This window comes from Triturus cristatus, chromosome 4_2, assembly GCF_964204655.1.
Source record: "Triturus cristatus chromosome 4_2, aTriCri1.1, whole genome shotgun sequence".
NCBI classification, from domain to species: Eukaryota; Metazoa; Chordata; class Amphibia; order Caudata; family Salamandridae; genus Triturus; species Triturus cristatus.
The window spans coordinates 15,715,576-15,737,464 of NC_140586.1; the positions used below are offsets into that span (position 1 = coordinate 15,715,576).

The 21,889-nt window shown below is 47.3% G+C and overlaps 1 protein-coding gene across 6 annotated transcripts in view; it reads left to right on the forward strand.

Annotated features, from left to right (window-relative positions):
* The window catches only part of VDR (vitamin D receptor), a 799,659-nt gene that overhangs the window by 372,639 nt on the left and 405,131 nt on the right, over window positions 1–21,889 (forward strand). For all 6 annotated transcript variants that reach the window (XM_085600241.1, XM_085600238.1, XM_085600240.1 and 3 more), the window contains one exon: window positions 4,383–4,567. In XM_085600241.1, coding sequence (XP_085456367.1) covers window positions 4,383–4,567 — 185 coding nt within the window. The remainder of the gene's footprint in view (window positions 1–4,382; window positions 4,568–21,889) is intronic.

Consider the following 21,889-nt stretch of genomic DNA (forward strand, 5'->3'; position numbering starts at 1 on the left):
CCACATTCCAGTCAAGATGAATTGAGCCCAGTTTTTTCTTATTCCCTTCAGCGTTCCATAGCTGGTGTTTGTAATCCTTTTTCCTAAGGGTCTCTAATTTAGTGCTATATTCCTGTCAATGGAAATGCAAGGCACTAGGTAGTGATCTTTCTCTTTTTTGTAAGACTCTACTACTTTGTTTAATTACAATAGCGTGTTGTGAATGATGCCCAATTATTTTTCAGTTTAGTGTTAATACTTTCTATTTGGGAGGATTATAATTGAGGATGGATTTCTACTATGTTCAGTCTCTTGCTTTTGATACCTCAAGACTAGGTAGAATTGAAAAAAGCAAAAAACAGTTTTCTGAACGTTTTCTGAGCTAGATCTAGTGCAATACATAAAATAAGAAAATCCAGTGAGAAATTTTCGGTTCTCAAGTCCCTAAGGGGTGTTATGACAAATTCTTGACAACTTTTTTTTCAGGTTATGTGGCTACTCAACTGCAATTTCTGTTTTAGGATAAGGCTTCAGGAGGCACTCCACAGTGGTGTTTGACATGGACTTTTTTTGGAAGACCCTTCTATAATCTGGGGTGCGTCTAATTGAAGTATCTTCTTATATATGATTATTCATCTTATGAATACTCCTTCCAGGCTTCACACTGGTCGTTTAATGTTTTTTCCCAGCAGTGGCTCTCAGGAACCATTAGGTGTCATCTTGCTGTTCCATCTGCAACTCCTGGTCCAAATATAATGCAACTTGCATATATTAGGCACTAACTGGTGCACAGGTGTCAGTTTCCCTTTTTCTGATTCTCATTGATGCTGACTGGACCTCTCTATGGGTGTCTGAATGACAATTTCGTTAGCTATTCAAGAGCAGCTAGGTACATGTTTCCTCAAGGAACTTCAAGCCTTGCAGGCAGTGCTGTAATGAGATGTATTTTTCAGACCCCCCTATGATCAGTATGTAGTGTCTGGGATTGAGATCTGATGCTGCGGTCAATGATTCTTGTGTGCCTGTCCACCTGAAGGCCATCAGGGAGTGGAAAACTGAGTTAGTTTTTCCATCGCTTAAGAGGTTGACCCACAAAAATAAAGTATCAAAGGACGGTGAAGTCCTCCTCTTACTCGTGTAAGCGGACCCTTTCCTGGCCCCTTTGGAGTTTCCTGATGTCGGACGAGACAGAAATTTCCTGTTTCGCCTGCAGATCATTCCTGCGAGCTTGCTGCCTATGGCATCTCTTACTCAATGCCTCTTGATCTGGTCCTGTCATCTAAGGCAAAGTCACCCACTGTTTATTCTGGTCCTTCTTCTTCTTTGATTTTGAAATTCCTAGCACTGAAACTCACTGAACGCACTGTGACGCTACCCAAGTAGTCAATAGACGAAAACATTCATGTGGCAAAGATGCAGGTATGGGTGAATTTTAAAGATGAACTACTAGGTGGGCCACTCAGCATGCCAAAACGTTCCCCCTCTTGGAGGAGATTTTTCTGTTCAAATTCAGGTGCCTTGGCTATGAAGGATAGAGATTATGGCTGCAATGAAGGATGATGACCCCAAAACTGGCTATCTCCTGCTACCTTACAATGCTAATGAAGACCTTTAGTTGGAATTATAAAATGCCAGTGGCCTAGATACTTAACCAAAATATCTAATTTTTTACCCATCTGATGCAGCTATCAAGGATGTCTGCTCTTTAACCAACCGTTGTTCAGAAGGCGGCAGAGACCTTTGTAATTGAATTTGCCTTCTTCAGAAGTGAAATCTATAATTCTGATAGAAATCTTGCAATCCCCCACAGGCTGTCCACAAGCCCTACCTTCCTTTTCAATGAGGCTCTTCTAAGCCCTATAAAGGAAGCATGGGAGAAACCCTTTTTTGTCCATCAGTCGACTGGTAGATCATCAACACCATAGGCCCGCTCTGGATGACCCTCTCTTTTTGTCGTGGGGCTAGCTACACCACCAGGTAAAAAAATCCTAGCTACAGAAATGTCAACCAAAAGACATCCCAGCCCTGGGGAGAGAGGAATCTCCTTCACGGAGAGCTATGGTGCTTTGTGGTGAAAGCCAGAGATCCCTTAAAGCCACAAATCTGATCAACCAAGACCATCAGTATACGGAATGTGAGGACCATGCACGAGACAGGCATGACAGCCCAAGTGTCAGCAGCCCTGGTGTCAGCGAAGATGAAAAATTGCAACCTTGCCTGTCTTGCCATCCGCGAGACCAGATGGACACAGTCCGGACAGAAAAGACTGGCTCCAGTTGTAATGCTGCTGTACTCTTTACACGAGGAAGAGAACGCCCCACATCCTTATGGAATAGCAATGATGCTATTGCCAGCAGCCACCAGAGCTCTGATTGGATTGTAAGCCCACTGTCCCAGAATCCTCACAGGGACCTACAAATGACAGCAACATAGAGGAAAAAGCACAATAATATAACAGAATCCAGTCTTTCCTAGAGAAATACAGTGAAAGAGACATCACCATACTGATTGGGGACCTCATTTCAAAGATTGAAAGCAACAACACTGGATACGAAGAAATCATGGACAACCATGGCCTTGGTGACATGAACAGGATTGGTGAAAGGATCGCAGATGTCTGTGCCCTGAACCTGAACAGTCTGGTGATAGGCAGTAGGGTATTCCTACATCTACAGAAAATAATACAAACCCAAAGGATCAGTGAAATACCACCCCCCTGGCCAAGGGAGAAGTGGGGGTCTCCTGAAATAGAGTCAGGAAACAAAGATTTCAGGAATCAAGTACAGGACAAGGACAGGAACAGCTAGGTCTCTCTGCAAACCGACAGACAGTGATGCATCACCCCTCTCTCCTCTCCTTCCGACCTAAACGAGAGCTACTAACCCTAAACCACACCCTCAAAGGCACCCGAGTTATACCCTAAAACCTACATGTACAACCCACATTAGTTGAAACATTTCACAAAATTCGGTTGCTCATTGGATGATTTGGGAGATGGTTTGTCACACCACCATGTTCTCATTCAACAATTCTGCATGCTCATTGTTCTACATCCTTTCACATGACATAATTTTTTTTATTGATTTTAATACTAGCAATATTTCATAAGTTTCTCAGCCGCGTCCGCGGAAGAAGTCTTGAATCCTATGGCCAGTCTCATCTTTTGGCAGGCAAACAATGTTTTCTGAGCTGAACAACCTTGGACTTTTTGCTCTTTATCTACAGTGTTCAGCGTTTCTGTCTGTTTTGTCAGATCATTCACGTTTTTTTCTCCAGCCCCTCATCTATCATGGCAACTTAGGAAAATGCAGGCTCACTATGACGAATAAAACATACACATTCATTAATTACATTGAAATCCACTTTTCACTGTTTACCACCCACCTTCGCACTATCCCCTGTTAATACTTTCTTAGTAGAAGCTTTAAGCGAAGAGCGGCATTATTTATTATCCTTTTAAAGCAAGATATGAAATGCGGCCTAGACATGCATTAATTTTGTTTCTTTTGAAACACAATGTAAAATGCGGCCTAGTTCTTTCAAGCATGAGTTCACATTAGTGCACGCATGCGCAAAGCGGTTTCCCATGTGGTTCATGTGATTTGCATGTTAGTATTCACTTCACACTGTTAGTAAGTATTATGGGGGAGTTAATACGAGCAGATTTCTTTTTGCGAAACCCTGTTCAATAAGCACTTTCCTCTATTAATTTTCTTACTGGGCTTCCGAAGCCACTTTTTAAGAAAAGACCACTATATTCTGTCAGATGATTTCCCTAACATTGAGCAACTTTTTCATGTTTTCAGATACTTGTTTGAAAGCATTAACTTAATAATTTTATCTTTCACTTACTTTTAACCGCTCTCCTCGCTATAAAGGTTAATTTCAGAATCCTAATTTTAAGCATTCAACATACTTCAAACTGGTGTTTATGATGATGTGGGCACGTGTAAGAAGCATTTCTTAAAACTATTCTTGAGTAGGTATGAAATGGGGGACTATTTATGATGATTTTTAAAATAATGTGTAGAGGAAAAAAATAGCAGTAAATATTAAAGTTAAGATAAGATCATTTCACTTGAATCCGTAAACACTGTTTTAAAAATTTAAACATTTAATGCATGGGCTTTGCTTCAAGCCCAGCGCTCCCTTACTCCGAGTAAAACATACTTTTCGTTCTTGAAATGCAATGCATTTTTTGTGTGACCTTTTTTCATTTTGGTTTTCAGTTTTCAACATGGGTATAGTATTTTAAACATAAAGTGCAAGTTGTTTCTTTTAAATCAAGTTAAAAAAAAAGTCAGAAATGGACATTAGGCAAAGTTGAAGGGAGTAAGAAACGAAAATTTGTGGTTTGTGTGTGGGAAGAGGTTTGCCAATTTAATTTGCCTTTTTCTTTGAAGTTATCTTGACTGATGAAGAGGTCTTGAGGAAAAGAGAAATGATAACCAAAAGGAAAGAAGAGGAAGCACTGAAAGACTCCCAAAGACGTAAAATATCTGAGGATCAGCAGAGAATAATTGACATTCTTTTGGAAGCCCATCATAAAACATATGATCCTACATACTCCGATTTCAACCAGTTCAGGGTATGCTTGCTTTTGCACTCTTAATTTCTTTGTTGTTTATTCAGCAGATGTGTGCAGCAGAACATCATATTATAGTCGAAAGCCGTATCTTACATTGTATTGTCTAGGAAAGTATTCCATAAGAAAATCTTAAATGTATATGCTTTGTTGTTCCTATACACAGCTATTAATATATTATTAAAGTTGCTTGTTGATTATTCAATCAGTTTTCCTGCATGGATGCATGCTTACCTATTTTTTGTATAATTTAAGGATGGTTTTGACTTTCTGATTCATTTTCATTTGTGAAAGGTTGTGATATTTCTCAAAAGCAAATTAGTAAAATCCATGTTTTATCTTGCTTGGGTGGATAATCCAAACTCCCTCTGTAACTGTCCCTTCTAAAGAATACTTATAACCACAGTTTCCTCACCTTTTGAATATTCTCCAGGAGTCAGACTGGATCCAGAAATGTTCGAGTGGTACCCCTGAGTGTCAGCAGGTGGTGTCACGTTGCTCAGCGCTGCTGCTGTCCCACTCCAAAAAGCAACATGTGGAGCCACATGTAAGCACCACCTGTCGCCAACTGATGCAGGTTGGGTACTACAGATTACATAGGCCGGGCGATTGGCACTAGTGTGAGGCTCAGATGTCACACCTTGATTAGGTCCATAGGCTTCACTTGGGATATCTAATCTTTATTGATGGACATGCCTTTTGATGGATCTCACCTTTCCAGTGAAAGAGCAGACTCTGACTATGAGCGCTTTAAAGAGAGCAGGGCCATGGCTCACACTTAGGGGCTTTCTACCTCAGCGTGGCAGTTCCAACATCAGATTAATCTTCTAGGGACCTTAAATTCCTCCTGCACCACCCTATGTAGAAAGTCGAGCAGACCCCCACAGCAGTTCGTGGCCAAGGCACACAGCCACTCGGTCGGAGGCAAGATCTGGCATTTTCTCTCAGGGTGGCAAGCAGTCTCTTCGGACAGCTGTGTCCTACAAGTTGTCTTGCAGGGCTATGCACTTCCATTCCTTTCTGCTGCACCTTCCACCAACATCAGAGTGGCTGACTGAGGACTATCAGTGCCTTTACAGCAGGAAGTGCAAGCTCTTTTCGCCAAGAGGGCCTTAAAGAGGATCCCAGCATCAGAAGTAGGAACTGGTTGTTTCTTCTGCTATTTTCTGGTACTGAAGAAGGACGGAGGCCTACGTCCTATTCTAGGCCTTCGGCCACTCAGTGCCTTTCTGTGGAAGGACAAATTCAAAACGTTTACCAGGTCCAAGTCTTGTTTGCCCTCGAACTTGGAGACTGCATGGTACCGTTGGACCTGCAGAATGCTTAATTGCACATCCACCGTCCTGCATGTCCAGAGGCACTGTCTAGGGTTCATAGTGTGTCAGGAACATTTTCAGTTCGCAGTGCTCCCTTTTTGGCCTCGCCAGTACGTCTCAGGTGTTCATAAAAGTGAGGGAGGTGGTTTCAGCACACCTTCGGTGGTTGCAGGGTAGAAGTCTTCCCTTACCTTGATGATCAATTATTCCAGGCAGTCATCATCTCAGCCATTCTGGACAGGGTGCAGTTTCATGCTTTCCCCTGGAACAGGGACTCCAGGACATTTGTACTATAATCTTGATGTTTTCACCCTCTGTCCTGAAACTCAGTGAGGATAGTTCTGAAGATACTCAGATTGTTGCCTCCTGCATCCTATCCTGCTAGTCAAGCATGCCAGGTGGGATCTGAAGTCCCAGTAGGCACAGCATCACAGGGAAAGGCCTTAAGGAATTTCTGAGGAGACTTCAACAGACCTGCAGTGGTGGCTATTGGAATGCAGTTGGATCAAGAGCAGACCCTTCTACTTACCCTTAACAGCTGTAACAATGGTGACTGTTGCATCTCTGCAGGATTGGAGAGGCCATTTGTGAGAGGTGGAGATGAAAGGCATCTGGTCTCTGGTAGAGGCCCAGTTCCACTTCAACCCTTTGGAGCTGTAAACCATCCATTTAGCATTGAAAGTGTTACTGCCATCCATCAAAGGGTGGTTGGTTCAAATGCCCACAAAGAGCAATACTGCCAGATGGTACTGCAACAAATAGGGAAGGGTTGGCTCGTGGACCCTGTGTCAAGAGGGACTGCACTTCCAGAAATGGCTGGATCACCACAGGGTTTTCCTGGTGGGATCTCTAAACCCCAGGTCGAACGAAACCAGCCCGTGACGCTTAGTTGGATACGAATAACATCTATATTGGGACATTCTTCTGATTTTTCTTCCTTGAATTGGGAGAACCTTGGATTCATCTATTTGCCACTGCCTAGAACACGCAATAACGTTATTTTTGCACATTGATGTTCCCAAGAGAGCTCTCTCTTGGAGATGCATTCCTCCTAGAGTAGAGCTTTAATCTTCTGTGTGCTTTCCCTCCATTATCTCTAACACCCAGAGTTCTCAAGAAGGTCCGTACCGACTGGTCCCAAGTCATCCTTGTGGCACAGTATTAGGCAGTGAGAATGTGGTGCCTGGAACTCCTGGGCATGAACATCTGTCCTCCGGTCATGCTGCTGCTTTGGGAGGATTGTCTGTCTCAACAGCACCTGGGCCTGCGCAGTCTTTATCTCCATGCCTGGAGATTGAGTGGTAACAGTTGATTGCATTTGACCTGCTTGATCCCATTTTTTCCAACGTTAATAATCTGCAGGTTGGAAGCCCCATTCCCATGCCCTGGACAGATCACTGTCGTATTCCTTTTTCCTGGGCCCATCAAGTCATCAGCAGGTCGGTGTTAAAGTCCACTAAATTGACTCGTTCATGGTCAAAACTCCTGATAGATCATTGGGTATCAATACTTAATGATACCAGACCGACACCTGAGTCTAACCCAGCCATAGCAAATGATAACTTTGTTAAATGGCTTGTATTCGCCCTAGATATTGTGCTCCCAAAAAAGTGGATTAATGACAAGAGAGGAGCAAACAGAACAGCTTGGTACTCCCGCCAAGCTTCGCAAAGTTAAGCAAGCCTGTAAACGGTCTCAAAGAAAATGGAGAAAAGACTTCCTCGCAATTAATACAATGATTTACCGGGAGTATATAAAAATATACATGGAAGAAATCAAACTTGCCCAGGCCCTTCACTATGAAGGACAAATCCTCTCAGCTTCCAATTCTTCCCATGAAACATTTCGCATAGTGAAATCTCTTTTTAAACCCCCCTCCCCTCCTACTTACTTTGATGCTATACCATCCCGCTGTAGTGAACTGGTAACCTTTTTCTCTAATAAAATTCAAGATATTTATACTTCTTTTCCCGAGGCTACGGTTCAATCAAATGCTCCAATAACCAACATTGGAGGATGCATTAGTGATTGCTTTTTAGCAGAAATCCCTCTTTTAGACCAGCTCTCTTTACAAGCTTTGTTAGTCAGTTGAAGTCAGGATCCCCCAGGGACGTTGTTCCGCCCCCCCATTTTAAATCCAGTTTTTGATACGGTATCCCCTGTTATCTTGGACATGATTAATGCTACATTGTTGATGGGACTGGTCCCCCCTTTATGGAAGCAAGCAATGATTAAAGCCCTTTTAAAGAAACCGAATCTGGATCCAGAGGTGCTAGGGAATTATCGCCCCATATCACTATTGTCAGGAATTCGCAAAATTGCCGAAACGCATGTGAATTTTGCTCTCTCTGCGTTTCTGGAAAGCAACAACCATCTTCATGTTTCCCAAACTGGGTTTAGGCCTCAACAGGGTACAGAGACTGCCCTTCTAGCAGTAGTTGAGGAAACCAGGAAAATTCTAGACAACGGAGGCTGCTCCGCCACTGTGCTCCTGGATCTTAGAGCAACCTTCGATACGGTCAACCATCAGTTGCTTATTCAGAGACTCAGAGAGGTAGGAGTGACTGGTATGGGCCTTAAGTGGCTTCACTCCTTCCTGGAGGACAGGTCATTTCAGGTGTTCCAAGAAGAATGTACCTCCCATCCTATGCCACTCAGATGTGGGGTCCCTTGGGGATCGTCCCTGAGCCCCACTCTTTTTAATGCTTATATGTGCCCCCTGGCAGGTGTTGTGGAGCCGTTCAGCATCCAGATTGTCACATATGCCTATGACACGCAGTTGGTTGTTTCTCTCAACCAGCTCAACAACACTGGCCGTGATCTGGCCAGGTGCCTTGAGAAAGTTTCAGCATGGATGGAGGGTTCATATCTGAAACTCAACGGGTCGAAAACTGAGCTGATGTTTTTAGGTAAACCTCCCTCGCCTCATGTAAGTTTACCGGGGCCTAGTTGCTCAGGCTCCCCCCCTTCCCCCAAAGAACAGATCAAGAGTTTGGGGGTCTGCCTGCATCGTAACTTGGATTTTGGGGAGCAAGCACGGAAGGTTCAGGTTGCTGCTTTGGGTTGTTGAGGATGATACGGAAAATTCTTCCCCTGCTTCCTTTATCTGCCAGGAAAACAGTGGTTCACGCCCTCATACTCTCCAGGCTCGATTATGCCAATGCCCTTTATTTAGGAGCACCCAGCACTACTTTCAGGAAACTGCAAACTGTACAGAACTGTGCAGCTCGTCTGCTTTTGAACATCCCTAACCGACAGTCAGCAAGGACTGCTCTGGCCACTCTACACTGGCTGCCTATTCAGCAGAGAGTGCAGTTCAAGGCGCTTTGTATTGCACATAAGGCAATGCTAGGTAATGGTCCGCCTATTATTCGCTCCATTATCTCCCCTTATAACCCTAAAAGAGCTTTGCGGTCAGGCAATAAACAGATGGCGACTGTCCCTGAAATAAGGAAAGCACATACAGGGGGTCGCCTCTTTTCGTATAATGCAGCTAGGTTGTGGAATCTCCCTTACTTTTTCTGTAACACTCTTTCTGGTGGATACCCTATGTAACCAAAGATTTGTCTCGGTCTCCTACCCTCCCCTTTCTGGGAACTAGACTCTCTTTCCACCTAATAAGGTTCACAAGCCTAGAGATCTCCACACTGGTCAATGCCAATCTGCTGATGGGCTCTGAGGGATGCGGATAGTCTAGAAAGCAGCTGACATCAGCATGCATGGGTGGTGCTTAAATGCGGCTTCATTCATCCGTACAAGAGTGGAAAAATATTGGTGCGTAGCAGCACAACACCACTTACTGGCACGCATAGGTATTGCTTGAAAGGTTTTGGCTCCACTCTGACACCTGGGGAGCATTCTAAAGCAGAAAAATCTGCATTTAGATGCTGTATGCACCAGATAGAGCGTTGCAGAATGTAAGTAACTTTTTTTTTATCTGTAAGAGACCCGTTTTAGTGATAGATTCCTTACCTCAGAATATCCCCAGGCGTCAGACTGGATCCGGAAAGTTTTGCTAGCAGTACCCCTGGGCGTCAGTAAGTGGCGTCGTGCGGCTCCGTCGTAAGCGCCGAGATGACATCACGGAGACTACTTAGGCACCACCCATGAGGGCTGACGTCAGTTCTTTCTTTTTCCACGCCAGCAAGCGCAGCTCCGGTTAGAGCACGTACCTTAGTCACTTTTTGACTACCCTTTTTGAGACTTTTTGTCTCCTTTTCTCCTTGGTGCACGTAGGGATGCCCGGATTTAAGTCTTGTGGGACCTACCGTTGCAATATGTCGGTGGTAGACCCCCACGATGTATGCCTCTACTGCCTGGAGACCGACCACGACTCCCGGTCCTGCCGGGACTGTCGGGCCATGGCCCCGAAGGCCTTGAGGGAGCAGCGCTGGAAGCTGCTGGAGGTCCGGCACTCGTCCCAGCGCCTTTCCAGGTCCAAGGACCGTTCCCAAGAACGCTCGCGGGGCTCCAAGTCTTCGCCCTCGGATTCGGGTAAGCAACGACATAAAAAGAAGTCGAGGAAGCAAGTTCGCTCTCCGACGTCCCCCCGTCGGTCCTTGGATGCGGATGAGGGGGACAGGGTTTCTGCCCCTGCGGCTCCTTTGGAGCCTGGGAGTCCCGTGGCCTACCAACCTTATCCGAGTCTGTCGGCGACTTCCGAACAGGTGCAAGAATTTCTTTCTACAATGGACTGCCTTTTTAGGCCTCGGGCTCCCGCCTGCGCGCCTTCGGGCCCCGTGGTCCCGTGTCTGGATCCTGTTGGGCCGCCCAGCTTCGGCACCACAGGATCCTGCGCCGTTGGCTCTGGCCCCGGCGCCACAAGGTCCAGCGCTGCCGTCTCCAGCCCCAGCGCCACCCTCTGCTCCGCCTTCGGCACTGCACTGGGTGCCGTTTGTCCCGCCCTTGCCCCGGTTCCAGGACCATTTTGTTCCTACCTGGGACCCGCATTGGGCTGCGGCGCCGGCTCGGCCCTGGCCAGAGCAGTTTCTGACATCGTATGTTCTTTCTCTGGCTCCAGCTCTGCCCCCACGGTCTGTTCCCCATGCGACAGAGGTGGAGGACAACTGGGAGGGGTCCAAGGACCCTCTTGCCCGTCAGTGTGACTCCGAGCAGGACTGGGTGGATGATTTGGAGGACGACGGCTACCTCTATGTCTCTTCTGACCCGGGGTTTGCCTCTCCCCCACCTACCATGGAGGAGGGCGCCTCCTACACGATCATGCTCCGTCGGGCGGCTGAGGTCCTCAACCTCTATCTTCCTATGGTGGCCCTCAAAACTAATCTCCTCACTGAAGTGCTCCAGACGGCGTCCACTTCGTCGGAGCCCCTGCTCCCCTTTAACGACACCCTAACTGACGTCTTGTTGGGCACTTTGTCGCGGCCAGCCACAGGGGCCCCTGTGAATAAGAATGTCGCCAGGTGTCATCGTCCAGTGCCTGGTGACCCTGCGTTTCTTACCACTCATCCTACGCCTAAGAGCCTGGTCATCCAAGCCTCAACGTCACAAAGTACCTTTCCCACGGTTCCGCCGGATAAGGACTCTAAGAAGCTGGAGCAGTTCGGTAAGCAGTTGTTCTCTACGGCCAGCTTGGGGCTGCCGTCAGTGAACACCGCCTGCTTATTGGGCCGCTATTCCCATGCGGTGTGGGATACAGTTGCACAGGTGTTGCCTCAGTGTCTTGAGGAGACCCACGCTGTGCTGTCCCAAGCTGTTGCTGAGGGTAAGGATGTGGCTAAGTTCGCCATTCGGTGTGGTTTGGACACCGCGGACTCACTGGGCAGGGCGATTTCTACGACTGTGGCGCTTCTTCGCCACACCTGGTTGAGATCTACCGGGTTCTCCCCAGATGTCCAAAGCTCGCTCATGGACATGCCTGTTTGGCGATAAGGCAGACAGTGCACTGGAGCACTTTAAGGACTCGCGGGCCACGGCCAAGTCCTTGGGTCTTTCTGCCAAAAGCCCGGCCACTCCTGGTTTTTGTTCATTTCGTGGCCACAGCAGAGGCGCCCAGTCACGTTCCTTCAGCTAGCCTGTGCAGAACCAGCCTCGATGCGGTTTCCGCAGGGTCGGCTCTGGGAATCAGCGTGGGGGTCAGTCCCCCTCCCCCCGCTGCTTCTACCTCCAAACCTTCCTAATACGAGCTTTGTGGAGCACCCCATGCCGGTGGGAGGCAGGATCCGCCACCACCTCCCCCACTGGCGCGATATCACTTCGGACAAGTGGATGTTGCAGATCATCCGCAGGGGTTACTCCCTTCCCTTACAGTCCTCCCCTCCAGCCATGCCACCTCGGTGCCACCGCATGTCGGGGGATCACTTGGTGCTTCTCCAGCAGGAAGTTACGGCCCTCTTGGCCAAGGGGGCCATCGAGTGCGTCCCTGGGCCGGAAGTAGGGAGTGGTTGCTATTCCCACTACTTTACGGTCCCCAAGAAGGACAAAGGGGGCTTGCGCCCCATCTTGGACCACCGGAACGTCAATCGCTTTCTCCGGAAGGAGAAGTTCAAAATGATGACTCTGGCTCAGGTCCTGGCTGCCCTCGACCCTGGAGACTGGATGGTAGCGTTGGACTTGCACACATCCCCGTCCTGCCGGCCCACCGGCGTTACCTTCGGTTCACGGTAGGCCAGGTGCATTTTCAGTTTGCCGTACTCCCCTTCGGCCTTACCAGCGCCCCTTGAGTGTTCACGAAAGAGATGGCGGTGGTCGTAGCTCATCTGCGCAGGTCAGGGGTGTCAGTCTTCCCTTACCTCGACGACTGGTTGTTGAAGGCGGGCTTGCCCCAGGTAGTCGTCAAGCACCTTCAGACTACGGCTGACCACCTGCATTTGCTGGGGTTCTTCATCAACGTGCCAAAGTCACACCTGAGTCCCTCTCAGAAGCTCCCCTTCATCGGAGCGGTTCTGGATTCAACGCTGTTTCGGGTTTATCCTCCTGAGCAGCGAGTCCGGGATATTCCGGCTATGATTCCGATCTTGCAGCCTCTGTCCCGGGTTTAGGTCAGGATGACCCTCCGGCTTCTGGGCCGGATGGCCTCCTGCCTACTGCTGGTGACACATGCCAGATGGCATATGCGGGCTCTGCAGTGGGACCCGAAGTTCCAGTGGTTGCAGTATCAGGGCAACCTGTCAGATCCTGTCCAGATCTCGGAGGGTAGTGCACGGCAATTGCAGTGGTCGCTCACGAATCGCAATTGGGTCAATGGCAGGTCCCTCGCCCTTCCCCAACCGGAGCACACAGTGGTGACGGATGCGTCCCTTGGGAGAGGTGGAGATCAGAGGCCTCTGGTCTCTGGCGGAGTCCCTGCTCCATATCAGTCTGTTGGAGCTTCGGGCGATCTGTCTTGCACTGAAGGCATTCCTTCCCTCTGTCTGGGGACAGGTAGTGCAAGTGTTCATGGACAACACCACCGCCATGTGGTATTGCAACAAGCAGGATGGGGTGGTGTCCTGGACCCAATGTCAGGAGGCTCTGCGCCTCTGGACATGGCTGGAACATCACGGCATCACTTTGATGGTTCAACACCTGGCAGGTTCTCTGAATGCCAGGGCGGATGAACTCAGCTGCCGGTGCTTGATGGATCACAAATGACGTCTGTGCTCGGATGTGGTGCAAGGTCTCTTTCAGCAGTGGGGAGAGCCTTTGTTAGATCTATTCTCCACCGAAGAAAACGCGCAATGTCTTCAGTTCTGCGCGTTGGAATGTCCAAGGCGGCACTCGCTAGGCAACACTTTTCATCGCGAGTGGAGTTGTGGTCTATTGTACGCCTTTCCGCCTATACCACTTCTGCCCAGAGTGCTGATGAAGATTCGGCGGGACCGGGCCCAACTCATCCTTGTGGCTTCGGATTGGGCACGAAGATACTGGTATCCCGAGCTACTCAGCATGGCAATCGATCCCCCGATCCATCTGCCTCTTAGGGGAGGATCTTCTGTCGCAACAGCAAGGGACGGTCCTCCACCCGAACCTGCCCAGCCTCCACCTCCATGCGTGGAGATTGAGCGGCGACAGTTGACAGCTTTCGATCTTCCTCCCGAAGTCTGTGATGTCATTCTGGCAGCCAGGCGTCCATCCACTAAGACGGTGTACGCCTGCAGGTGGAACAAGTTTGTGGCATGGTGCACAGCTAAGGCTGTGGATTCCCTTTCTGCCCCTCTTTCCGAAGTTCTTCTGTTCCTTCTTTCTTTGACCCAGCAGGGCTCTGCTCTGGGCACTATCAAAGGTGATCTTTCGTCCAGTTCCACCTTTTTACGGCTTCCAGATCAGCCTTCTCTTTTTAACTTCCCGGTTGTTAACCATTTCCTAAAAGGCATTACGCACACATTTCCTCCTGTGCCGTTCATAATGCCTCAATGGGACTTAAACCTTGTCTTGATATATCTGATGTGCACTCCCTTCGAGCCCCTTCATACCTGTCCTTTGCGTCTTCTCACTCTCAAGATGGCTTTCCTGGTAGCTATCACCTCTGCCAGAAGAGTGAGTGAGCTCCAGGCTCTTTCTTCCAAACCTCCTTTCCTTTCTGTTAATCCGGAGAAGGTGGTTTTAAGGACCCGTCCTTCTTTTTTGCCAAAGGTTGTCACGCCCTTCCACATCGGGCAGACCATAACTTGGCCCACCTTCTTTCCGCATCCTTCGAAAGAGGAAGAGAGGCTCCACCGTCTGGACCCAAAACGCGTGCTCTTGTTCTACTTGCAGCGCACACGACCGTTCCGGGTGGATGACCAGCTCTTTGTTGGCTACGTGGGCGCCAAAAGAGGTCGGGCTGTGCATAAGCGGACCATCTTTCGGTGGGTTGTTCTCTGCATCAAGGCCTGTTACTCGTTGGCTAAGAACGAGCCTCCTGTGGGGCTGCGTGCCCATTCTACCAGGGCGACGTCAACCACTACTGCCTTGGGATGCGACGTCCCCTTGCAGGACATTTGTCAGGTAGCTACGTGGGTTTCACTGCACACGTTTATCAAGCATTACTGCCTTGACAGTCCGGTCCGGAGAGACGGCTTCTTTGGCCGGTCTGTTCTCCGTGACTTTCTGGTGTAATCTTTTCGCAGACCCACCACCGGGATTGGTATTGCTGGGGTATCTATTCTAAGGTAAGGAATCTATCACTTGTGTCTCTTTTAGATGCTCAAGTTACTACTTGTGTAATGATATATCTGTAAGAGACATTATTTAGTGACAGATTCCTTACCGCCCCACCCATCCTCCCCGTTCTGCGAACTGATTTCTAGGGTTGTCATCCCTTTCAGGGCCCTAGTTTCTTGGCACCAGTGGTCAGTTTCTTGCATGGCTCTGCGTTCCTGGCGCGGAAAGTCGTGTACAGAACTGACGTCAGCGCGCATGGGTGGCGCCTAAGTAGTCTCCGTGACGTCATCTTGGTGCTTACGACGCCAGCGACGGACGCGGAGCCGCACGTCACCACCTACTGAAGCGCAGGGGTACTGCTAGCAAAACTTTCCAGATCCATTCTGACGCCTGGGGATATTCTAAGGTAAGGAATCTATCATTAACTAATGTCTCTTACAGATATATCGTTACACAAGTAGTAACTTGTGCGTCACTTTCGCAAGTCTGCTGCAATTATTCTTTCTATCCTTCCTCACCGACTGTCAAGTGAAGCTTCCTTCCTCAGGGTCTGGACGCGATGATACAAGGACCCACCTCTCGATACCTTCAACTCTGAGTTTTGAATATTACAGAGGATTGAAGTGATCAAGCAGGGGGAAAGGGAATTCGGGAAGGGAAGGGAACAACTGGGAAGGAGATCTGTAAAGGAAAATGGTTATACAACATAAAACATTTTAGCAATATGTAAAACAAAGTGCCCTTGAATGTCTCTCTCTATTATTAAGTCTGCATAAAGACAACTATGAAATGAGGAGGTCTGCAGTTCAAAGTAATGTACTTTAAATTATCATCATTTAAGCACCTTTGTCTAAGTTTTTCCTCATGTTCTCCAGTGAACAAAAATACCAAAATCCAAAGTATTATGCCCAAAAGAAATCAGCAATATAATACCAAAATCCAAAGTATTATGCCCAAAAGAAATCAGCAATATAACTCCGGAAGAACCATTCTGCATAATAATCCGCAAGTTCACAAATCAGTAAATCTGTCATGAAAAAGCTCAACCAAAAGAACTGAATAAGTACCTGTGTTGTTTAATCATAACTAGCCTCTGCATTATAAGAATTCTACTCTTCTTACCTGCAGAGTAAGCCTTACTCTACATGCATTTCACAACTTGCATGCAACATCGGATCATCCGCTAAGTGAGCTGACACGGACCTTCTGTAGGCAAAGGGAGGTCACGTGATGATCGGCGGAAGCTGCTGCGACCTTTAGGAAAAGGCAGTGGGGGCTCAAAACATTTAGCGAGAGCCAACACGAACCCTTCAGGACAATGAGAGGCACAGCGGGATCTGCGGAAGCTGGCGCGAGCACAAAAAGAAAAAACTCCAGGTTCCCGAAGCGGAAACAACTCTGGAGTTTACCTCTGAATCCTTAGGGCAAATCTTCACAGACACCCAACCTGGAAATGAACGGTCCCGGAAGGGCTTGAATGCGGAAAGAAAACCGGGAGGTCCGCTCTCTACAAACTCCTCTGAATAGTGAGCAAGGACGCATGGGCGTTGCCGCTGACGTCAGCGCGGTCAAGCTCATTCTCAAAGCAGGATAGGAAAGATAGTTTTACAATCCTACACTCTCGCATTGTGAAAAGGCTGAAAACGTAGTCTGTTCCCTGGAAGCATGAAAATGACAAAATATAAACATAACAACTGAGAGATAATGCAAATAAATAATACAGCAGTATATTAGTCAATCACCTCTGATGAAAACACAGCACCCAGCGGTGAGCTAAGGAAGCAGCTTCATGTGCTTTGCCACAAAGGTTCTTAGCGCAAGATGGCAAAACTACACATCTGCGCTGCTTAAAGCATGGCAAGCGTGATGGGGCGGGCCCTAGACCACGTGCCGCCCTTATAATCCTGACACCGACTGGTACCAGGCAATCTCGACTTTTTGTCACAGCATCCTACTCCATTGAGAACTTGGTGGTCTAGGTGTCCACCAGCAGAGTCAACCCTAATGCATTCCGCACGACTCCTCTTTGAATGGACATGCCTACTCAGCCATTTTACTTGAGCTACTTTCTTGTGCTGAAAAAAACTGAGGCCTTCATCTTATTTTAGATCTCTGATCTCTCAATACCTCCCTGTGGAAGAATAAATACTCATGCTCACCCAGCTATTATATACCCTGGATCTTGGAGACTAGATGAACACGTAGGATCTGCAGGACATCTCTTCTTGCAGGCCCAGAGAAATGACCTGTGGTTCAAAGTAGGCCAGGAGTGTTACCAGTTTGTGGTGCTTCCCTTTGGCCTTACCAGTGCCCCACAGATGTTCACGAAAGTGATGGCAGTGGTTGCAGCACACCATCAGAGGTTGTGGGTACCAGTCTTCCTGTACCTCGTGACTGGCTGTTGAAGGAGGGCTCACCACAAGCGGTTGTAGACAACCTCTAGATGACAGCAAACCTCCTAACAGTGTTGGGATTCGCAATCAACATGTCAAAGTCTCACTTGACTCCTCCGTAGATGCGCCCCTTCATTGGTGCTATCCTAGATATGGTGTAGTTTCATGCATTCCCCCAAGTGGAGAGTCCAGGACATTCAGGCTAAGATCCCACTGTTTCAGCCTTTGTTTTTAATCGGAGTGAAATTGGCGTTGGGGTTATTGGGACACCTGGTCTCTTGTATCCTGCTAGTCTAACACACCGGATGGCATATGCAGGCTTCCCTTTGGCATTGTACATCCCAGGGAGCACACCACCAATTTAACCTGACAGATTAATTACATCCAGGTTTTGGGGGAGACTGCAAAAGATCTGTAGTAGTGACTGCTGCATCACTATTGTTCCAGTAGCAGAATGCTCTCATTATCCCACCCAGAGCTGAAAGTGGTCATGGATGTATCATTACTAGGTTTGGGATGCCATCTGGGAGAGATGGAGATCAGAGGACTCTGTCTCCAGCGGAAAGACGCCTCCACTTTAATCTGAGATGCGTGCGGCCCACTTGGTGTTGAAGGGCTTCTTAGAATCCATCAAGGGGAGTCTAGTACAGATTTTCACAGACAACACCACTGCCTTGTAGTACTGAAACAAGCAGGGTGGAGACAAATTTTGCGTCCTGAGCAACAATGATCAACACCTCTTGAGGGCATTTGTCTGGTCCTGAGCAACCTGGCCGGATAGCTAAATGCCTGGGCGGATTAACTCAGTCGCTGATGCCTAGCGAATCATCAATGTCAACTACACCCAGATGTGGCACTGCCCATTTTTCAGCAATGTAGAGAATACTAGCGTGATCTTTTCACCACGGTCAGAGTGCACAATGTCAGCACTTTTGCATGCCAGAGTTCCCAAGAAAGCTCTCACTCAGAGACACGTTCCATCTAGAGTAGAAAATCAAGACCAACGAGGCCCAAGTCATAATGGTGGCTCCAGATTGGGTCAGAAAAGTGTGGTATCCAGAACTCCTAGGGATGAGCATTATTCTTCTGATCAGGCTGCTACTTCTTGAGGATGTACTGTCGCTAGAACAGGTACAGGGTCCTGCACCTGGGCCTTCATACTCTGCACCACTGTGCATGATGATTATGTGGCACCAGCTACTCTAATTTGATCTTCTGTCCAAAGTTGTTGATGTGATTCTTGTAGCCAGGCATCCGTATACAGAATCAATGTAGTCCAGGCGCAGGACAGTTGTGTAACAATCTTTGGATTGACAAGTTACAGTGGTCTGAAGTGTTATTCATTTTGTTGCTGGGTAAGCAAGGACTTTTATTGGTCATGGCTAAAGGCTATTTCTTGGCCCTTTCAGCTTTTGTTGATTTTTCCCGATTAGCCCTTTTTGTTTATATCACCTGTTGTGATGAGATTTTTAAAGGTTTACACATGTGTTTCCACCGAAGTAGTTTGTGATGCCACAGTGGGATTTGAATTTGGTTCTCACTTTTCTAATGAGCACCCCAGTTAAACCAATGCACAGCTGTCTACTCCACTAAAGAAGTTTGTTCTGGTCATGATCACGTCAACTTGCTGATTGAGTGACTGCAAGCCCATTTGGTCCAACTGCTGAATACAACGTTCTTCCTAGGCAAGCTGAAGATGAAGTTGTGAACCCCAGCTGTATTGTTGCCCAAGGTAGTAACGTCTATCTACTTCAGACAGGCTGTCACTCTTAAGACTTTCTTTGCCCGACTCACACCTCAAAAGAGGATGAGAAAGATTACATGTTTTAGACCCAAAGAGAGACCTCAGTTTCTGCATTGATCCTACTAAGGACAAAGGGCAAGGTGCATTGGACTGCCCTGCTCTGTGTGAAGGTGGACTGGACCGGCTTGCTTCATCCCAGGCTACCTGAGGGACTCCAAGGGTAAGTTATCTGACCTCCTGTTTGAGCAACAGGGACCCATCAAGCTCCAGAGGCCTCCCTGCAACTGCCCAGCTGACCTACCACACTGAACCTTCATGGATCTGCAACTGGGCCTGCCTGAGCCCAGCTGGTCTCTGCTGGAGTGAGTTCCTGATCCCCAAGAGATGCCTCCCCTGGTCCTGGGCCATTGGCTTGCATTAGTTAAGCTTCTCTTGTGAAGAAGACAAATCTGGAAGTTTTTGTCTCTTCTCGTCCGCAAACAACCTTTTAAACACTGCAGACCGCGATGACCTTCAACACAAAGCTCCAGTGAACCTGACTCTTTGTGCTACATCGACAACCGGCAACGCAAGAGCTGCACTTTGCTCTACAGCATCAAAAGCCTGGAGAAGTGTGGCTCAATGGTTAGAGCGGCAGATCTTGATGCAGAGCTCTGGTCCGGGACCAGGGTTCGATTCCCGCCTCGGCGGGGTCTCGGGCTAAATAATTTCTCTGACCTGATATTCTCGCCTCAGTGCCTATTCTAATCATGGGTCCCACGCTGCAACTCTGGGCAATAGCTTGCTTAATCTCCACAACGGCCCCAACAGCGCTGGGATGCCTGGCTTCACCATGGGGGTGCCCAGGAGTGAACACTTCACAGGGAAAGCCAGGAAGGGTTCCTACAGCGGTATGAGTACAAGCGCCGAGATGCCTCAGTGGTGAGTCGTGCGCTATACAAGTACCAAGTATACAGTTTTACAGCCTGTGGTGGCTGCCAGCGCGAATCTCCAGCAACGACTGTCCGCAACGCCCAACTGTATCTTCGTGCTACATTGGCGACCAACCGCGATGGCAGGCGAAGCTTTGTGCTACATCAACAAACATGCACAACGCTCTCCCTACTCCTCACGCCCTCCCTACTCCTCACGCCCTCCCTACTCCTCACGCCCTCCTCCACAATGAACGGAACTCTTTGTGCCGTACTTTGAGAAGGTAACTTTGTTTTAGCTGTACTAACCTGGTCCCTGTATCTGGCCCATACTCCATCGCAGCCGAATTTAACCTTTGACTTTGCCCGGTCTAGCACAACGAGATGACCACAACTGACCCTTCGTGCTTTTAGGCGCTATACTTACCAAAAACCTTAGAATTGCAAATCTCCAATTCTACTGATTGAAGTTTTGTAGGTCTGGTGTCATTTTATTTAATAAAATGTACCTTATTTTTCTAAATTGTGAATTTTTCTTATGTGTGTCTTAACTTTATTACTGTTTGTGTGCGGCATAAATACTTTAAAATGTACCTCTAAGTTAGGCCTGGCGCTTTGTGCAAAGCAACCAGAGCATTAAGCACAGGTTATTTTAGTGACTTTTGTGGTTCACACTGACCATGATCGTGGTAGTTGCTTGAGTGGGGTTCTAATCCTCCTAACCAATAACCAAGTTTCTTACAGTTGATATGTATTGTGTGCAAAAGATGGAGTGTAGCTCACAGACAGAAGATAGTGTGTTATTACAGCAAATATGACGACCACAAAATGTTTGATGTATGACCATCCATTGTATACTACAGATAATCATTATGCTTATGTTTGAGTACCCTGTACGACCAATTAAGAATAAATGTTATATGCCTATATACCTGTTGCCTGTGAAACTTATCTATGTCCTGAATTGATATCGTTTAGCTGTCATATGATCTTAACATCAGGAAAAGATCATTTTATTCTTGTTTTGCAGAAAAAACATTTATGGCATTACCAGCTACTTCAACCATGCCCATACTATTTTTAGTCCAACTTGACAGCACAGCTGTCTCCCTACCTTATTTGATCAACAGAAAAAGAACTTTGACCAGCACTACTGAGAGCGGGGCTTTAGCTTCGCTCACATGTAGAAGATGTTCTTCTTGCAGCATTTGAATGGGCATACGTTGTGTGCTTCTTCTGAAAAAGAGCAGTTGCATTGTACTTAATTGTTGGAAATTTTAAATTCATTTGGGCAGACCAGAGTTGGTTACAGTGACAAGTCAACAATGCCATAGGCCTGACCTGTTTACTATACAATGTTACAACAAAAGCAGTAAGCGTGTCTAATTTAATTTGAAAAAGGTTTGTTTCTAATCCATTAAAGCCTGAAGACATGTATTTAGTTACATGAAATCCACTGCAGCAGGCAAAAATTTTGGCGTTGGTTATCCACTATGGCAACCCTGTGGGAAAGGACCTTTTAGGACTGGTTTTATTTTGTTTTACAAACTGTAATTTTGTGTACTTGTATGTTTATGATTGTATGTCTGATTTCTCCTTGTGGAAAAACGTAGCCGAAGTATAGTAGGCCTGCTGCATTTTATTTTTAAAAGCCAATGTGTAGTAAACCTCCACAGATTTGAATAAGGAGACACCTAATAAATTGATATTAATTCAATTAGAAATTTACATACATAGTGTTAGAAATTTGATTTCTGGTTGGCTAGGACATGCGCCTAAGCCAGGCAGAAACCACCCCTCTAGTCAGAGTAAGGGAGTTACACGCTGAAGATAACCCCTGCTCACCCCCTTGGTAGCTTGGCACGAGCATTCAGGCTTAT